The sequence below is a fragment of the Thermobia domestica genome, chromosome 1, assembly GCF_964235325.1.
Source record: "Thermobia domestica chromosome 1, izTheDome1.hap1.1, whole genome shotgun sequence".
Taxonomy (NCBI): Eukaryota; Metazoa; Arthropoda; class Insecta; order Zygentoma; family Lepismatidae; genus Thermobia; species Thermobia domestica.
Window position 1 is genome coordinate 294,299,099 of NC_137454.1, and position 21,600 is coordinate 294,320,698.

At 36.6% G+C, this 21,600-nt stretch overlaps 1 protein-coding gene across 3 annotated transcripts in view; it reads right to left on the reverse strand.

Moving 5' to 3' along the window:
* Window positions 1-21,600, reverse strand: part of S6kII (Ribosomal protein S6 kinase II) — a 171,323-nt gene that overhangs the window by 33,124 nt on the left and 116,599 nt on the right. For all 3 annotated transcript variants that reach the window (XM_081726796.1, XM_081726794.1, XM_081726799.1), the window contains 4 exons: window positions 14,208-14,314; window positions 9,880-10,057; window positions 4,868-5,033; window positions 2,808-2,969 (listed from right to left, as the gene is read on the reverse strand). In XM_081726796.1, the coding sequence (XP_081582922.1) occupies window positions 2,808-2,969; window positions 4,868-5,033; window positions 9,880-10,057; window positions 14,208-14,314 (613 nt within the window). The remainder of the gene's footprint in view (window positions 1-2,807; window positions 2,970-4,867; window positions 5,034-9,879; window positions 10,058-14,207; window positions 14,315-21,600) is intronic.

Consider the following 21,600-nt stretch of genomic DNA (forward strand, 5'->3'; position numbering starts at 1 on the left):
GTGTGTGTGTGTGTGTGTATTGTGCAAATTTTAAGTTAGCTTCTACTGCGTTGCTACAAATCAAAGGTGCAGCCTGTATTGAAGCTGTCATGAGTGACCTATTTCCTTTAGTAGTATGATCCGTAGAAAATGACAGCTGTCTTCTTCAAGAATGTGGTGAATGTCCTGGAGTGGAAGGAATAAGTGTGAAGTCTTTATTATTGATCTTGATGAAAATGAAAGTGTTACGTATGCCATATGGCAGAATAATGATCTCGTTAAAAAACTGTGCCACTTTCTGTTTTCGTATCGTACATTGCTGGTTTAACTGTGAGAATTGTAATTCATGACTACATCAAGAAAATCCAAAGAGAATTAATTGCTACCGAAAAGCAGCGTATAAAATTTCAAGATACAAATTCTATTTTACTTCATGTGGACTTCGCTGAAAACTGGACTGTTATTCTGCAAAGTGAAATTCAGAGTTATCACCGGAATATGAATCAACTGACAGTTTTGTTGTAATAAACGACCATAAAACACACGATTCGGCTCATGTACTCATAGTCATAGACAAGATTCTAAAAATACTCAAAGAAAAGCGAAAATATATTTTATAGAAAAAGGTTTGAATACGTGAAAATAGGTGTCTACAATTTCCCAAACCGTGTCAGTGATTTCTGATGGTGCTGCATCCCACTTTAAAAATCGCTTTCAGATGTTCGAGATGCAGACAGGTCCGATAAAGCAGTGGTTTTGGAGTGAAACCGGCCATGCAAAGGTCTCTGCGACGGTATTGGGGGGTGTAAAGAATGTGACAACGCGGCAAAACCTTAGGTTAAAACAAATACACAGTATTAAAACCGCAGAAGAAAAAAAAATGAAATGAAATCTAAGTTTTACGTCCCACATGTATGCCGGTTAGGATAAAGGAGACGGTGATTATGAGAAATGAATTAAATGGTGGAATGCAGAAAGTGGGAGGAAACAGGATAACCCCGAGAAAACCCACGAGCACGGTATTTGTCCACCATAAAGCCCACACGGCGCGAGCTGGAATCGAACCAGGGACCCCAAGCACCGCAAGTGAACGCTCTACCACTGAGCCACCGCGTCCCCACTAAAACCGCAGAAAAATTCGTGAGTATAGTGCAAGTACAAACTCCGGGTATTACTCTGGTTTTGTTGCCTGGAACTGAAGTCATCTTTGGCTTTCGGAAAATGGCGAAGTTTTTATGGCAGTAACGGGTCACCATGAACTAACTTCATGCTTCCCCAAAAATCGAACTTCTGCAATTCAAAGTGTAGATTTAAGAAATCTGCAAAAAGGATCTTTTGTTACTTACATATATGTATGGTAACCAGTGGTACGTAGCAGAAATATGAATAAATCATGAATTATTTGAAGTGCTGTTTATGCTTCCACATGGACCTTCAGCAAGATACAGGTATCCAGAAGAGCATAAAAGAAGTGAAAATAAGTATTTTGTGACTATCGACAATGTGCACGTAGGGGCGGAACCACGACGGACTTCTGGGTGGGGTTGTAATACTGCTACTTAGAGCTACTTTTAAGAGCTCCAAACTCTGCGATGGGTTTTATTTATATATAAAATAAGAAAGTTTCTCCTTTGGGAGGGAGGGGTAATCGTCCCCCTAGATCCACTCCTGGATGAGTTGTGAGTGAACCAACACCTACTGGAGCATCTGCACGGTTACATGCTATTAGCGAAGAAGACACCAACCAAGCAAATGATTGGTCTATGTAAAAAAGATCAGTGAAATTTTGTTTCCAAAGACCATTTTAAGTAAGTGAACTTGAAATCTGTGTGTTTCGTAATCGTAATTTCCACCTCAGATTATTTCGGTTTAAGAAAACGGAGTAGGGGAAGGCTCATTTTACTATTTCTGAGCGCCTTTTTGATAAAAAAAAAAAAAAAAAAAAAAAAAGTCAAGAAAACCTTTTATTCTTCATTTAATGAATGTGAACCACAAACATCATCAAATCATTGCACTTTTATTGTTCCCAGTGTTGCTAACTGTGACATCAAAGTTAACGAAACTTCGCTAACTTTAAAAGGCTGCAGTTAATTCATGAAGCATTGGTCGAGAATGGTATTTGGTGTGTTTATTATTCATGTAAAGTTGAACCATCTGACAAAATTTCAGAATTTTAAAAAACGTGTTTTCGAGAAAATGGCGCCCAAAAATGGCTATTTTTGAAAATTTTACAATTTCTCGAATTTTTGCGACAAAACGTTTGCACACAGAAGCGATACAATTTTTTTTTTCGGAAAGCGGGTAACTAGGTCTTACCAACCGTGAGAACAGAATTTTAAAATTCGAACCGGGAGTGCTCGAAAAAAATTCGCAAACTTCGACTTTTCAGATAAATTGACGTTCATTTGTTAATTTATGTACAAAAAGATAGGCATGTGCAAACCAAACTATAATAAGAAATAGTTTATTTATATTCCTATGTACATGCCACAACAAGAATTATAACTCTACCTGTCTCCATAGCCGAATGGTGAGGCTTTGAAGTTGACCATTTTCCATGTCTTCTACAATTCATAAATTGTACTCCTCGTCTTTGATGGTCCATTACTTGGCGGGAAATTTTTTTTCGACAAAACAAAAAAGTATGGGTCTCTTAAAAACATGTCTAGTTGCTATTAAAAAAAAAGTTTTAACAATATCTGAGATGGTGATGGTACAATTTTATATTTTTTTTTGCCTGAGTTGAAATGGAAGGCACCAGTTGTTCTTTATATAGCAAAGGTTAGGTTACAAGTAAAGAATTCTAACATTTTTAAAATGCATATTACCTTTGGGTGTTTTCGAAGTAAATTCACTATCGAAATAAAAGGCATCATCAGCACGACTGACGGCAGGCTTAAATGGCGGTTGAATTTCTTTCCGTAGTAACTTTTCCCAATCGATTGTAGCGAAGAAGGAATGGCTTTTAATTTCATTCACTCCTTCTGGACCTGGAAGCAAATACAGTTTATTTTATTATGGATATTCCCTTTAGCTGAATTCAATGCTATTAATCCTTAAACATAAAATGATATTATTACTAGTTATTAGAAAATATCACTATAAAAATACATTTTTTATTTTTATATATTATAGAAAAAAATTAAAATACTCTTCCATGGATCGGGTATTCCAGTTCCAATCATTCCATTTCACCTCCATGTACACGCGTCAATCTACCGTGGTTGTTGTTAACAGATTTACGGGAAATAGTGGTTATGTGGATACTATTTTATGTCTTGCATTTTACATTCGTTTCCTGTGTTCATTTGTGAGCATGGTCGATTAACAACCACCAACAGATTATAAATCAAAAAAGTAAAAACGATTCGGTTCATGACTTGTGGTCGGTTTCTCGTACAAGGGCAAACTGAGTCTCTGAAAATGGAGCGGAACGTCAAAGTCAATGCTGCGTACTATTAGACTTATGTCCTGACTGAAATGAATCCCAGTATTGAACGGACAAGACATGAACCAGGTTGAATTACACCAAGACAGGGCATCTAGCACACGGCGAAAACTTCGCTGAAATTCTATCACCGTATAGAACGGGAAACTGGATTTTCTGCAATTCCTTTCTCTGACATTCCTGTCAAAGAGTTCTGAACCAGCCCAACAGACTCCTCAAGCGGCGCCTGTTCAATCGTTGAATCCGCACCGTCATCGGCCTGTGGAAAGCCTGTAAAGATGAGTAGGATGCAATACCCACGGTCCAGCTACAATGTAGTCTCTTGCAGCAGAAACTCCAATACTCGGCAATAATCAGCAGAAGTGAGTGAGCAGCGGATCGAGTACAATCTGTGGTGGAAACACGGCATTTCCTAGATAAGTGGTACATTCAAATTCGGCTAAATGTAAGTGAATCAACTTTTGTACAAGATTTTTCGTAAGTTTAATACAAGATCACTTAAGGATCTTCAACAAATCAAAAACCTTGATAAGAAATAGGAACATATAAAAGTCGCAATTTGTTGTTCCCAGAAGATCGATTAGTCTTTAAATTACAGCAGACGATTATTCACAAATAGCTTTCCTTGAAGAACATGGAGGTGAAAGTTGTTCATTGAAATGCGGTTATTTAATTTGCACTGTTGAACAGTGTAATCGAATGAAAAAACGTCCGATTTCAATCATGATTTGATACTGGTTTAAATCAACCTTAGTTTAAAACAAGAGCATGGATGAAGAGATTAAAAAGTCTCAGATGTTCAACTAGAAATAATAACCATAAAATCCGACAGGAATTTTGTCTCTATTTTTTAAAAATCGCGAAGTCTAAACAATCAGTGCTTAAATTTTTAAGTATCTGTTGTCAACATTGTTAAAATATTTTTATAACTGACGCGAACATGAAACAAGACATACACTAGTCTTTTAGAAATCTTTAACCCTGTTCTCTGTTTCTATGTCTGGCTTAATGTTCTTTTGCTTCCTTCGGCTTGTACGTAAATATACAGTGTATATTGTTATGCAATCGTTAGTTATTGTGCGAACGCTTTACGAGAAACTTGTATATTCACAACAAACATCAGTATAATCATTCGTTTTTCTTTTTTCAGTAACTTCAGAATGAGTTGATCAATTTTGATTTAGACTTGCCCTCTGACGCGGAGATAACTTGATTATCTCTACAATACTGAAAGTTAAATTATAGTTAGTTTGTAAGGAAATTACTTATAATAGAACGTACAGAATATGTGTACCTATCCTTGCTGGTGACTGTACAACCTATAACAATATCGAGGTTTATAAATGTATGATTCTTATGAAATATATACAAGGAAGTTTAAGAAAACTCTGAACGCAAAACAGAAAGCTTTAGTTATATGGAACAATATATTATATGTACCTGCGCCTAATCGATTGGCTGGATTTCTTTTGAATAATGCACGAAGTAATGCTTGTGCTTCCGCCGTTATGAATTGCGGCATACCGAGCTTAGCCTTCAGTATTTGTGTCATTGTTTCTTTTCGATTAGAACCTTGGAATGGGAGAGCACCAGTTAACATTTCAAACTGCAAAACAGAATCAAGTACATATTATAGGAATTTATACGCTAAACCTTTTAACAGAAACACAACAATGCATTACAAATACAAATTTAAGGAAAATGATTTCAGGAAAAAAGTACAATATTTCAATCAACACTCTAGAGATTATTTCCATAATACTAATTACTTACCGTGGGATCAAGGATTCCACTGTACTGTATACTCTCTGTATACCGTACGTAGGTGCCAATTGGTTGGAAATTCATTTATGTATTCGTGATTATTCATTCACGACAAAATCCATACGTTTGTTTTTGGTCTTACCTTTTTTTACAATATCAAATAAAAAGTGCGTTCATTTATACAGGGTGCGCCACGTAAAACCGGCCCGTAAAGTGAACACATAAAATGAAATGTAATGTATTGAATATGATTAACTACAACGCATAAATGAAATGTAATGTATTGAATATGACTACTTACCTTTACAGCAGGTGCTCAAAGTGTCCTCCGCCCACTTCAACACACATGTGAGCACGATTGAGGAGATTCATATATACCCTTGTCAGTTCTTCTGTTGTAATGCTATTGGTGACATCCTGGTCTTGAGTTCTTCAATTGTGTGTGGATTTGTTTCGTATACTCTTCCCTTTAACAGTCCCCATAAGTAAAAGTCACACGTGGACAAGTCTGGTGACCGAGGAGGCCACAAGCCTTTGCTGATTGTCCTCTCTGGTGTAAACATCTCATGCACAAGGGACAATAATGCAGCTGATGTGTGGCATGTTGCACCGTCCTGCTGAAAGTAACATAACTGACGCTCCTCTTCGGTCAAGTGTGTATAAAACTCCTCCAGGATTCCCATATACACGTCACTGTCGTCTCAAAGAATATGGGCCCAATAACGCGTGTGGCGGAAATGGCACACCAAACACCAATCTTCTCATCATGCAAGGGTACCTGGTGGATTGCGTGTGGATTTTCTGTCGACCAATACCGGTTGTTTTGGGAATTTACGTACCCAGACAGGTGGAACCACGCCTCGTCATTCATGATGAGCATTAGTGGATCCAAGAAACCACTGGCAACATTGCTCAACAGCCATGAACAGAAATGCACCCTCTTCTGCAGGTCAGGCTCCTTCAGTTCTTGCACAACACTTATCCGGTACGGTTTTAACTTCAGTCCCCTTAAAACACGTCTGCAACTTCTCTCACTCGCATGAACCTGTTGACTCAATCTCCTGGTTGACTTTCGAGGACTTCTTGTCATTATCTCCGCCACCTGCATCTTTAATTCAGGTGTGCAGACAGATGGTCGTCTGTTCCTGGGAGCATTTTGAACCGATCCTGTACGCCGCCATTTTTCAATCAATTCCTGAATGGTGCTTTTAGCTGGCACAGAACGTCCTGGAAATTTCTCCCGAAACAAATTCTTTGTTTTCACAAAAGATTCAGTGAGACTGAACCCTTCAACAATGGCAACACGCTCGGGTATCGAATACGGCATTATCACACACTGACACTTACCCGGCTTAACACAACGAGGCCTTTTTCTCAACTGGTTTCGACAAGTTTCACTGGCTGCGGCTGCACGTGACTGCTGCAGGTCACGTAAGTCGACCCGACCTCGACACGCCATCTCTTGGTAGGAAGGTAGATTATTTAAGTGTTGCCAAAAACACAATATACCAGAATACTACGACGGGCCGGTTTTACGTGCCGCACCATGTATTTATTCCCTGTTGTACCTTATTAATAAGTCTTTTCGGTAACTCTAGCATTTTATCCTCTGAGCTCTTACGGTCAACGAATTTTGTAAAAGTTAAAACAACTAAAATGGTCAAGAATCAAGAAATATAATTAGTTCGGTAGAAAACTTTAACCATGCACAATTAATTATTTCGGGACTCGTTTAATGTCTTGATGAAGTATCAAAGTTACTAACACATTGTTGGATATTTTCGTTTAAATTGTTCAATTGTCTGTAGTATGATCCGAATTTACCGGTGAAAACAATTCATAATTATGAAATACTTCTAACTTCATCAAATACAGAGTACAACTTCCCTTGTATGGATATGTATCTTTAGTGCTGCTTCTTACTGTTCGCCAGTTTTCCGCCACACCGATGAGAACTTGAGCTGAGTTGAGTTGATTTTAGTTTAGCATCCCTTTCAGCAGCGAGGCTATATGAGACGTCGACCTACTGATTAACGTAGAATCCGAACCACATGAGCTCCCGCCGGGAATTGAACCCGGGTCCCCCACGCCAAAGGCGAGTACACTAACCGCCCGATGAGAATTTTCAGAGATCAACTCAACTCATTTATCGTCGCTTACCACTATTAGTTCGGAAAGTGGCTGTAATCATTATGTTTAAGCAGCCTATTTGAGGAAAGTGAACAGCTAAATTTTCATTGGATAAAACTGCGAAACATAAAATATTAGCGACATACGACAAAGCTTTATTAAACGTTAATAACACTAGTTTAGGGATGTTTGTGATCTCCGCTGCCTCCAGACTTCTTTCCCTTGTGTTATTTTTAACTAACAACTTGAGTTAGTCATTATCCATTACTAACATTTTTTATAGAGCCCTATACACATTTTTGAAGTTGAAATCACCGGTTTAGACTTCATTCACTTCTAAACAACAGATAAAGCAACAGAATAATCCTTATACTTTTTATGAATCTTTCTCGATCCTTTCACTGTCTCTTTTTCTGTCCTTTGTTTTGGCATAAAAATACCACATGCTGAAAATAGAACTTCTTATAGTTTATCTTCCCAACTCAACACAAAGTTCAATATTAAATGAGCTCACGCACTTATTATTGTCATCGTTCTTTACGAACACTACCTAACTGAGTACCCAACGTAACTTGACGGTTCTGGTTAGATCTCAATGCTTCTGTAGATTATTGTCTGTTAAATGTTTCGCACACTTAATTTTTTTTTTTCATTAATTACCAAATTGCATTCTCGTCTTAAAAACATTATCCTGAATTTTTTGCTACTAGCTTTGTTCTAAGCTAAATATTAAAATGAAATGATATATTTAATTTTATTATAGAACAAAAATTGTGTTGCTGTTGATTTGTATGAGAATGTCTTGAATGATGCTGAGAAAAGTGTAAAACGTTTAATAATTACTGAGTTTTGTAGCAATGAGTTAGCAAATTGGCTGTTTCATATTTTTGAGTACTGGATGGCTAAAATGAACTACCCAGCCCATTTTATCTGTAATGTTACGCAGTCAGTGGTGTGTGACATGTGGATCGACACCACGTATCTAGATACCTTATTTTACTGACTATACGACGCCCCTTAATTTTTAAGCATTTTTTTTAAAATACTGTAACATTTTACCATTTTTATTGGAAAGTGTTAGCAAGCTTGTGCATCCTCGCAACTCATGTTCGTCGCATCGGCGTACTGTTGCTGCCAGTTAAATTCAGTGTTGCCAAATAGAGACTAGTTTTCTGTGGCATCGAATGTATGGCCACTTTTAAGACTGGTGGGAATTTTAAATCAAACACTGGACATTTTTATATTAATTTCGAGTATAAGACGCACCTAAATTTTGGAGGCAATTTTTCGAAGAAAAAAGTGCGTCTTATAGTCCGTAAAACACGGTACATGATTTCTTAAGGTTTTGAGAATAACGATTATGAGTGCTGCTGGCAGTCAGATACTAAGTAAGACAGGTTATGGAGTCCCCTGTAATAAATTAATATGAATTAGTGAACCATGACGTACTGTCGCCACTACTGGTAGAACTGTAGCTATATTGGAAATTACGATAGATTTGAGCCTTGCATAAATCTACAAGCATTTTTGTGAAACAAAAGAACTGTGAACTATATCTAAGTTTGCGAAAGGACCTAAGAATACGAATCAATTAAATGTAATAAGAAAACTACTTTCATGATGATAAATGTAAAACGTACGTTTAGGCCTATCTTATTAATTTCTTTTAAAACTAACCATTAAGTTCTTTGAGTTTTACGTCCCACGGTTATGCCGGTTAGGCTAAAGGAGACGGTAATGATGAGTAATGAATGAAATGGTGGAATGAAGAAAGTGGGAGGAAACGGGAGAACCCTGAGGAAACCCACGCACACGGTGTTTGTCCACCACAAAGTTCACTTGGCGGGGGCTGGGATCGAACCCGGAACCTCAAGCACCAGAGGTGAACGCTCTACCACTGACCCACCGCGGCCCCCCATTAAGTTCTTTGGATCAATAGATATACCTTTGGAATTACACCGCACTGCTCACACGAAGTGAGGAAATTATTTGACTCAATTCATTATTTGATTTAACGCTGAACTTATTACGTTCCGTGCTGTATTTTTAAATTTACTATACTTAGTTTCTTTCATCTTTATTCTCTATATGTCAACAGAGAATAGTCTACCGAGAATCAAACCTATGCTAATTACACGAGAAACTGTACCTTGGTGTAATGAGAACTCAAATAAAATTGTTTCCTTTTATATTTTACTCAAACAATTTTATTGTTTACCAAACTTGAGCATTTTAGGATATATCCAGTTGGATCGAAATAACCAGTTTTCCTGACACAGAAAGTATTAAGCAATTTGGCTTATCCATTGTTTCGTTAACGTTAAATGAACAGCCTTATTTATTTAGTTTCATTTCATTTTATTCTACATATGCTAATGGAGAACAGTAAACTTGGAATCAAACCACTCGGATTGTGTTAATCCCTCGGATGTATTTACCAGTGAATATTTTAGAGTATTAGTGATGCACAATTTTCATTGACAACTATTATTATTTTTCTCACTTCATGCTTAAACGGAATCATGAACTTATTGTTATTATTATTATTTAAAACCTACCATTAAAACTCCAAATGACCACCAATCCGCTGCAAACGAATGCCCTTTTCGATTAACAACCTCAGGAGCCATATATTCAACTGTTCCACAAAAAGAATAGGCCTTCTTATCATCTAAAGGTAATTTACTAAGGCCAAAATCTGTTAGGGAAATATGGCCTTCTGCATCCAGTAAGATACTGAGGAAGGAATAAGCTTCACGTAAATAACAATACATCAATTTCAGAATGAGATTAAAATTAATAACTACTAATCTTTTTTGTAAGTCCTGAGATATCTATTCTGAGAATTACTTTCTTTGTATTATTTCAGCAACCAATCCTGCTATCATAATCTGCTAGACACTACTAGAAGAAAGCTGGTTTCTGTTTACGTATTACTCACTTAAGTTCTTTTCCAAGAAAAGCACTAATGTTGAAGTCCCTGTTTTAACTATTGATGATCATCTACAAATAGCCCATGACTTAATGCGACAGGCCTATATAAATAAAAAAAGTATAGCCGCTTAAATATTTATGATTTGAAATATTTCACTTCACTTCAATTGCAAAATTTTCCCCATACATAAACTACTTTCACTTGTCACCTCTTGGCTTAACTTATTAAATTTAAAATTACTGACAAGTAAACCTTACGTTTGGGTGAATCGAGTTGCTGACTGAGACACATATAAGAAAGTAGTACTAAATGTGGTCAGTATTTCAGTGAAGTTGTAGGTGCGAAGCTCCAGGCGTTTAGGAGATACAGCTACCAGAACATCACATGGAAGTACAGAATTGTCTTCATACAGTTGGAGGTAAAAGCTCTGTAAGACCTCTTGTAACGACAAAAGGTGAATGACAAATATATGGGTATATATTAAGACTACGGGGAAGTCATATAGTAAGGGTATACCTGACGGCGGCCATCTTGAAATCCGCCATTTTGAATTAAGGTTAAGTTTTTAAAATATGAATAGGGCCATGTGATACATGACTTAAGGCGCAAATTTAATGAGAAGAACAATGGTCACGTTAATTTTGAGTTACGCACAATTGGTAAAAAGTTACAGGGAAATTAAATATTGTTGCAGCGTATGTATTAGTCCTTTACCCCACCTTGTAAATTTTGTTTTAATGATAGTAACTAAATAAAAAGCAGGTGGATAAATATTAGGTCTATGGTAAGAGTTGCCTTGATGGCGGCCATGTTCAAATCCGCCATTTTGAAGCAGGCAAAAGTTTTAAACAAAACGCATAACAGTGATACCTTATTAATAGCAAATTTTACCATAAATCCAACGGTATAACCATTTTTGCTTTATCATTAACCAGCACAAAATTAAATGGATCGCTCCTTACGACTACTGCTTTGACGGATTTGTTAACGACAGATGTGTCAAGTGTAACTCGATTGACTTTGTTAGGTGTGCTCGCTGTGAGCAGAGCATTTGTGCAAGTCATGCACTCTTTTTCTGAACTACATATTGATTGTACTAATTGAGGACTTTTCTGGAAGAAAGACCCAAGTTCAATTATGACTCAATTCCTATTTGGTCATTTTCCTTAAATTAGCAACTTGTTTATGCGATAACAAATGCTGGTTATGATAAAGCAAAAATGGTTATACCGTTGGATTTATGGTAAAATTTGCTATTAATAAGGTATCACTGTTATGCGTTTTGTTTAAAACTTTTGTCTCCTTCAAAATGGCGGATTTGAACATGGCCGCCATCAAGGCAACTCTTACCATAGACCTAATATTTATCCACCTGCTTTTTATTTAATTATTATCATTAAAACAAAATTTACAAGGTGGGGTAAAGGACTAATATGCTGCAACAATATTTAATTTCCCTGTAACTTTTTACCAATTGTGCGTAACTCAAAATTAACGTGACCATTGTTCTTCTGATTAAATTTGCGCCTTAAATCATGTATCGCATGACCCTATTCATATTTTAAAAACTTCACCTTAATTCAAAATGGCGGATTTCAAAATGGCCGCCGTCAGGTATACCCTTACTATATGACTTTCCCTTGTTCTAATATATATACATATATTTGTTATTCACCTTTTGTCGTTACAAGAGGTCTTACAGAGCTTTTACCTCCAACTGTATGAAGACAATTCTGTACTTCCATGTGATGTTCTGGTAGCTGTATCTCCTAAACCCCTGGAGCTTCGCACCTACAACTTCACTGAAATACTGACCACATTTAGTACTACTTTCTCATATGTGTCTCAGTCAGCAACTCGATTCACCCAAACGTAAGGTTTACTTGTGAGACTCACTTTTAAATGAAGCTGTTTATAACATTATCATAATTTTTGTCAACCTGCCGTCATCCAAACCTGACGGGTGTTTGGAGCTATTAAGACTCAAACACATTTCTTTCTACTTGTGATGATATTTCCCAAACACATTTCTTTCTACTTGTGATGATATTTCCATAATAAATATTCAACGTTAAATTTGTATAAGGACAATCTTACCAAGAACTGAGAATTTATACACAGCTTTATTTTAAAATGCCAGTTTCAGTATTTTTACGCTTGTACTCTGAGGTTACAAGTTAAAGCAGTTTATTTATGGATGGAATTTGACACTTGAAGAGAAATCATATTTCAAATTGTAAATAGTACGTATTCTAACAAACAAACAAACGAACAAACAAAAAATATTTATCTCAGCAAAGTAAAAATAAACTTTTCTCGTGTTTCGATGTAAGGCACACGTTGACTGAATTTAGCAGTATTTGTTGGTCACAGAGTAGCAAATCTTACGTCATTATCACTACATTGCCTAAAACTGCCTGTATTTTTGAAACTAGACACTTCTCAGCCAAGTACAAAATGAACTTTTCTCTTGTTTTGACGTGAGGAACATGTATGAGAAGTTTGTCGGTTTCCTCCCGGAACATTCTGTATATTGGCCTGAAGTAGTGTCAAAGTGATCCTAATAGTTTAACTTTCATATTAGGTTTTTCTTACATTAAGATGAATAACATGTGGAAGTTTTGTATAGCACGTAAAAATCTTTAGAAGCCAATGTTCATCAATTAGCGTCTGCCAGATGATGGCAACAGGATTGGTTGCTGTAGTAAGGACACATGAGAAAATTTAGTGGTTAATCTTAACAAATATTTACCACATATTACCTCGTTAAGTTATATAAAATATATATATATACATCATTTTCTTAAACCTACGTTTAGGCATGTGCTTACAAAAATACAATATACTCACGAAACAACAGGAGCACATTAATACTTGTGTGTTTGGTATTGCTAAATTATCAATCTTCTTGTGAATATATAAACAGACAATTAAGAATCCTTTACCTTCTAACTTCCTTGTCTATTCTATTCAACGAAATGTATATTGTTAAGTCAAAGAAAATATATTATATCAAAGCAGAATGAGTTTTATATATAAGTTATCGTGGAGCTTTAAAAAATTGGGGGTGAGGGTTAATACCATTACTTTATTTTTTATTGATATCAACTTCATGGGGAGTGAATGATCAGGAAGCCTTGAAGAAATATACGATATATTACACCAAAATCTAATAGCTGTAACGGAAATGATCGAGGAATGTGGGAGTGGGGAGTAAGCCATACCACATTATGGGTCTAAATTCAATGCCAACTTTTTACTGATTTTAATCCTAAGCACTGGAGACTACGGAAAAGTGTCAAGGGAAACGTACATTATATTGTATTATTATTATTATTATTATTATTATTTTAATGATGAAAAACTGATGATTGCTGCATTTTTCTAGCCATCTCGTAATTGTGGATTCTACAGGTAGACTTCTTTCTCAAGTACAGTGAATACAATCAGCTTACCTTAAGTACTTTTACTTATATTTACATGAACTACAATGCATACTATTAACTTAGCTGAAAAATAAATTAGTGAACTTCTTTTAGGTTGTAGGAATACTTTATGCGGTGAAATTGTTTATATATCAAGTTATGAATACTATAGTATCTTCTTCAAGTCTATTGAATTTGGCTTATAAGGAATAATGTATTGTGCTCCGCAAATAAATAAACATTGAATTAGTTTGTACATGCCTTTTAAATAATAAGGAATAATGTATTGTGCTCCGCGAATAAATAAACATTGAATTAGTTTGTACATGCCTTTTAAATACCTATAAATCGTGTGATACGAACACATTCTTGTGGACATTTTAAATTTAGAAAATCTCTCTTGTCCAGCCTTTATCAGTGGCAAATTTAATACATTCGTTCTGTTTAGTACTGAGCAACTGTACATATGAGAGATGCATGCAATTATAAAGTAAACGAGAAGACAAAACTAATCACTTCTACATACTTCTCTGGTTTTAAATCACGGTATATAATACCAAGTTGGTGTAAATGATCCAGTGCTAAAGCAAGTTCGGCTAAATAAAATTTTACGTCTTCTTCCGTAAACATGACCTGAAATAAAGAAAACACATCACTTAACATCACATTTTCACTATCAATAGAACTTTAAAGAATGAGCGTGATCCAAGACATTTTACTGTTATTTATGGGACACACCCTTGGAAATGTTGAAATATATGTTTACATAATACACGTTCCAAACACTTTTGAAGTTGGATGTGTAAATGGAATTTCCAAAATTAAAATATTTGTGTTTTAGATTCTTTTTAGACATACTGACAACACTACTAATGGGCTCCCGATTAGCTGAGGGGCTAGCACTTGTACTATTTGTGTACGCGATCTAGTTTCAATTCTCGGCGTTAGTACAGGTGGTTCGGATTCCATGTTAAAGTGCAGGTCCATGCTTAAGTCCTCTTGCTCAAATAAGCATAATGTTATAGCAAACGAAAATACAAAATGTTAATAATAATTTTGAAGATAACGTTTTAACACTGTAAACTATATCAAAAGTTCATCGGATTTAAAACAAAATATATACCTGGTACATTTCTCCTACGAGTTAAAAACACTTATTTGCTCTGATATTTGTTACTACTCTTCTTAAATTAATGTATTTACATACTCTAATCAAATTATAAGTTACCTCACGAATAAAAATTTCCTTTACATTATCCCAAATTTCAAACATTATTCAATAACTTTGGTGCCTAGAGAGACGTTAAAATATTTATTTGGGAGTTATTAAGAGGAGGATTTATCTGATGTAATCGGATTCTACATGCAACTGCTTACTCCATGTACACTTCTCCAAAATATAATTCAGTCTGAATTTTTTAAGCCCCTTAAAACTGTTAAATTTGGCAGCAGGTACTCGAAGGGAAAAGACTTGGAGTAGTGAAGCCTTAACAACACAACTTGTTTGCTGCTTGCAATATTCAGCTACTGTTTTATTGCTTAATGGAACGTTAGTTTCAGAGCAAAATAATACTGTGGCAAATGAAGAAAACTTTGTTGTAAAAGAAAAAAAAAAATGTTTTTTGACTAATAACAAAAAATATTGTTAAAAAAAATCAAGAAGTGTTTTAAGGAGTTCCTTAGCTATAAGTGAAAAATGGTAGTTTTACAGTTGTTTGGACAGCCGTGCGTGTTAATACCCTTTTTTCTCTTGGGATTAATAACTTTTGAATCTGGTTCGAATCCTAGTGGGTTCCTTTATTTACATTTTCTAACTTTTCCGTTGTTTTTGGTTTAGAGTTTTTGATTGTATGATCATCATCTTTCTTTCTTTCTTTCTTCAGAAGAAATCATAGCTTAGATAGTCGCTAACTGATTTCCGTTTGTATCCTACGATTTCCCAAACATCAAAGACACGAATAATCTATATTATTTATACGCTACGAACAGAAGTGAGAATCACCAGAAGCGGTAGAAGTCTACTACGCCTTTCGGCTTCAGTATTGATCTACACAGATCAAAGATGTTAAGAGATTGCGAAAAGAATCTTTTTGGATTTATTTTGCATTCTAAGAATACGCAACATCATCTCTCTTAGCTACCTATTCAAACCGGAAAGTTTCAGATATAAACCACTCTTGGGTTTAACGTTAATCACTATACACTAAAAACCGTAATATAAAGGTAACCAACAAAGTTCTCTCGCTTTTTCACCCACCACCTTCGAACATCGATATGTCACCTAACACATACATAAACGATCAAAAATAAGCCCCATCAGCATCGACGACCTTCTGTCAACGTTTTGGAAGGCCATGAATTCCATCGCGGTAAACTTGCTGGGTCGTGAAGCGAAGAAGGCATCAAGTACATTTTACTCCTCTACTAGGGATTTGAACTGGCGTCCTCTAAAGTGATTATCCAAGGAATGAAATAGGTGATAATCGGACGGTGCAATGTCCGGGGAGTATGGCGGATGCAATGTTTTCCATTCCAAGCATTGAATGTTGTCCCGGGTCATCCTAGCCACGTGGGGTTTAGCGTTGTCCTGTAACAGGAGGACCCTTTGTGATTCAAAAGTGTTGGCTCCAAAGTTTTGAGTTTCTCTTGAACACGGATCAACATCTGACAGTACACAGTTGCATTAATTCTCTGACCAGCTGGTGGCAGTTCCCGATGTACGATGCAGCGAGCAGTCCACCAAGCACGGAGCTTCATACAGGATCCACTTCTCATCACATGTCAACACCCTGTCCAAAAATGTCTCCTTCCTCAGACGAGACAGCAAAGAAACATAGGTGTCTGCTCGCGTCACCTTCTGGCCCGGAGTCAAATCATGTGGGAACCATCGACCCAACTTATAGTGCTTCCAAAGTTGATGGAGGTGCTGCCGAATAGTTTCTCCACTCACACTGAATTGTAGTCCCAGTTCCTCACATGTTTAGCCACTGTTCGCCTCAACTGCTACCTGAAGATCTTTATTTTGTACATGTGTTTGTCTTCGAGTATTTCGTCACTGTCCTTAAACTTGTTAAACCACCGCTGCACTGTCGTAGTCACACCCTCACCAAAGGCCTGGCATATCTTCCGTCCCGCTACAGTGACATTTAACCCCCGTTTGAACTCGTACAGCATACACCCTTATGACGCTCTGTGGAGGTACTATGTTTACTCTGCCCTTACGCAAGTTCACAATATAACTGAACTGCCACAACTAGGTCCTATGTTGGATATACCCACACCAACGACTGACCTTCGCCTTATCTCCATTCGCATTCAACTCACGATGTGAGGCCCAATGGAACCTCCTCCCAGACCTCCACAAAAAGCGACAGAACTTTCTTAGTTACCTTTATACATAGGAGAAGCTGTTTCCCGTGGCAGAAAATCGGAGTTTAAAAGAGTTAAAAAAAAAAAAAAAAACAACAACAACAACAACGATAATATTAAATAGATTGCAAGAAGTGGTTTTCTGCGATCATAAGCGTCCTAAGAATATATTCCGTTTTCATTTTAATCTCTCTACTATAACCAGAAGTGGTAGAAATTACTATCACTTTTAGTTTCAGTATTAATTATTTAAATAAATAAATAAATTAATTAATTAATTAAAAAAGTCGTACAAACCATTCCTTCACGTGTGTACATGTGTCACTATATATAGATCAAAGAAATAATTGCATGCTAGCTCGTCAAACTCAGTACGAACATACATTATAAAGCAGTAGTGACACGTGTACTCAACGCGAACGAGTGGTTTGTGATGGCATACATATTAACATATGCATATTACAGTATATATAATGTGTGATGGCTGGATATGTATATGGGTGATTCATTCTCCCTGGGAAAAAATATTCAAATAGCACACTGATTCTTCCTCATTTTTAAATATTCGGGCGTTACGCCGTATTAAAATCCCAGTGAGGTGTTTTTTTTTTTTTTTTTTTCAGTTTCACAGTATCTGCTGCTGCCATAATTAAGTTAAAATCAGTAAGTAGTTCGTGAACTTTGTGTCCTATTCCTTGGTGCTCCTTGACAAGTCACAATACACTGCGAATTATTTAATGATGTAATTACACACTTATAATTAATATTTTTGACATAAACCATTTCTGAATTCTAACTAGTGTTCACTTAATTTTAAAATTTAAACCAAACCAGTCTGTACCACACTGGGTAGACCTAAGTTCTGACTTTCACACAATGGCAAAATCTTTGCCCATTTGCCAAGGTCATCGGTATTCTCGATACACTGACTAGGAACCTCACAGAAAGATTCAATATATTAATAACGAACCTACTTGATTTCTAGGTCGCCATCAAACGAAATCGTTATGCGGTCCTTGGCGGATCTCCTTTAAAAGAGCTGGTGCCAAATATTGAAATGAAAAAAATGAAATCTTTGTAAGTTTTACGTCCCACGGTTATGCCGGTTTGGCTAAAGGAGACGGTGATGATGAGAGATGAGTGAAATGGTGGAATGAAGAAAGTGGGAGGAAACGGGAGAGCCCCGAGAAAACCCACGAGCACGGTGTTTGTCCACCACAAAGTCCACACGGCGCGAGCTGTGATCGAACCAGGGACCCCAAGCACCGGAGGCGAACGCTCTACCACTGAGCCACCGCGCCCCCCAATGCCAAATATTGAGTCAGTTGCATTTGAGATAGTGTTTTACAGGTCTTGGAAGATTGTAAAATGAATAGACAGGGATGTCGCGACGTGGAGCAAGGGGGCCATTTGTACTGCACTGTATAGTTATGGAGTGATATTATTATTATTATTATTATTATTAATATTAATTACTGTTCCTTTGTTTTAAATACCGAAATATCACTATAATTGATATGGACAGTTCAAGTTAGCACAAAATAATTTATCACGATGCACCAGAAATTTCACCTACATCACTGCCCCGCAATTTATGTTCCAGGCAACACAAATCAACAGAATGGCCCTGTGAATAGGCATGACCAAGAAACAGCGTCAATTGATGAGGAACCTTGCAACTTCTAATGCTATTGTGAGAAACTGAGTTGCAGATTTCCAAAAGTGTCAGACGCCCATTAATGATGAACTTCACTTCGATGCACCTTCAATAATGCTGACCCAGAAAACGCTGACGTCATTCAAGATCGTATTGTAAAATCGAGTTTGATGTGTTATAGAAACTATCGGTATTTTGTGAAAGAGGTTACCACCCTTTAATGAAATTCTGAGCTCACAGGTTTGCGGTAGAGCAAAGTATCGGCACAACATTGGACATGTAGAAACATGTTCTGTGGAGTGACGAATCCCGGTATACAATTTGGTAGTCCGATGGACGGGTATGGGTGTGGCGGATGCCTGGCGAGCGCTTCTGCAATGTCTGCATTGTGCCGACTGTAAAGTTTAGTGGTAACAGCATCACTGGTGTGGGGGTGTTTTTCATGGATTGGACTGGGTTCCTTAGTTCGTGTTGTGGGAAACATGGTCTCTAAAAAGTATCTGGGCATTCTGGACAATGCTGCTCTTCCAACTCTATGGCAATATTTCGGGGAGAGCCCATTTCTCTTCCAGCAGGATAACTGCCTCAGTCACACATCGAGACTTACTCAGGCATGTTTGACGAAATGGGCATTCAAACACTGGACTGTCCCTCTCAGAGCCCCGATCTCAATCCCATTGAGGTCCCTTGGGATGGGTTGGAACGCAAATTACGTAGCCAGCCAAGACGATCATCTTCCCTGCAAGAACTCACTTTAGCTCTGATGGACGCCTGGACGTCCATTCTTATTGCCACATATCAAAAACTGGTGGAAAGTCTCCCTAGATGTGTGCAGGCTGTTATAGATGCAAAAGGAGGACCAACACCCTATTAATATCTGCCTCAGGACTCTCTGACTTCTTATCACTGGTGTCCGGATACTTTTCGCCAGATAGGATATATTAAAATAATGTTTTCTTGGAACCCCCAACTTATTTTGATTTCTTCCCGGATAAACTTTTCTCAAAGAAAACGTGAGCGAATGCTCGCTTGTAAGTACATCATTTATTGTTATAGAAAGGACACAAGCAAGTTTTAGCAAAAGTTCGTAATCTAGGATGTAAGTTTCATCTAGCACTTTGAACATGAATAAAGTAGGATTGAAAGCAGTGGAAAACAGCCTAATCCCCACTCCCAAAATAAATCATGGAATATTGTTCGGCACAATGTGATGGCCAGTATTTTATGGAACTCGAAAGGCATTCTTATGACAGACTCTTTACCAAACAGTGATACGGTGACTGGAATACAGGGTTGGCAAAAACCATGTTTTTTATTGAAAAAACAAAAAAACATTTTTTTTGTTTAAACCCGTTTTTTTTTTGGTTTAAACCAGTTTTTTTTTTGGTTTAAATAATTTGCTCTATGTATTTATATCACATATGGACAGAAATAAGCTTATTTCGCTTTGGTGTTAGTATGCAACAACCGGGTTATGCTGGAGGGGGTCGCATAAGCTTAAAGCGGAATCCAAACCGCTTCTCGGCTTACATCCAAGAGAAATTGTCCTCCATTTGAACTCGAAACCGGGACTAATTGGCTACAAATGCGATACGTCTGCCGACTCACTCACGAAGGATTCCTGATAAAAATACGTTGGACTAATTTTTACATATTTCTTAATATAATCGTCAACAGTAATTTCAGAAGGACAAAAAGATAAACAATTGCACAAGTGGAACCATTATATAGAATTACATATGGACAATTTCAAAGTACTACAGAGTACAGAAGAACTAATTTAGTCCAAGTTAAACAAATATAACGACTTACTTTGCATATCATGAATAAAGAAAAATGAATAAAAATACGAATTATTTGAGTTTACTTTGGCTTTGACCCATTTATACATAAATAGTTCCCAAAGATTCTTATGATTTCAATAATTGCCTCTCGTGGGGTTTGTATGACCCCCTCCCAAAAAAGTACGGCATTTCGATGTATTTTATCAATAGTAAACATTATTAAAACGAAACAATGTTTAGAATTTTCCTTTGGTTGCATAACAATAATAGCAAACTATAAAAAAATCACAAAAGAAACATCCATAAAGGTACATAAAAAAAGGTTGCTTTTGTAATATAATCTCTTTGAGTAATGAACGTGGAATTTAGGTCTGAATATAGTACGAGTAGTATATAGGAGTGAAACGTGATAACCTACAAATGTGTGTTCATCAAGATTTTATGAATAGTTACACTTTTACGAACTTTTTTTGTTTTTTGGTTTAAACCTTTTTTTTGAAAAAAAAAACAGCTGGTTTAAACCACCTTGGTTTAAACCAGCCAACCCTGCTGGAATATATTACTGCAACCATTAAGGCATTTAAGTGAAATAATAATAATAATAATAATAAATACGTTCTACTAGTGTTGAAGGGGTTATGGGTGATTTCCTTAACATTCGAAATTCAGATTTTATTATTATTATTATTATTTTCTAGGTATACTAAAATCTTATGGATCAATGTAAGATGTGACTGGCACTAAGAAGGAATAATATTGGGAAATATAAGAAAGGTTTCACACCTATGCTACTTAAAAAACTGTACGGCAAAAATAGCAAAAAAGTTACAAAAAGAAATAATAATAATCTAAATAGTTTGTTTGTTTGTCTGTCTATCCAAAATGACCGATATTACTGTCAAATCCAGTTTTCGCGGTCGCTGAGATCAACGGTGACACTTCCATTGATGACTTTCAAATTCAGCTACCATTGTATGCGTGCCGGGGGTCGCCTGCGGGGTGGGGGTTACCGAGATATGTAAAAATAATAAAAAATGACCGATATTAGTGTCAAATCCATAGTTTTCGCGGTCGCTGAGATGAATGGTGATACTCCTACAGGCGTTGAC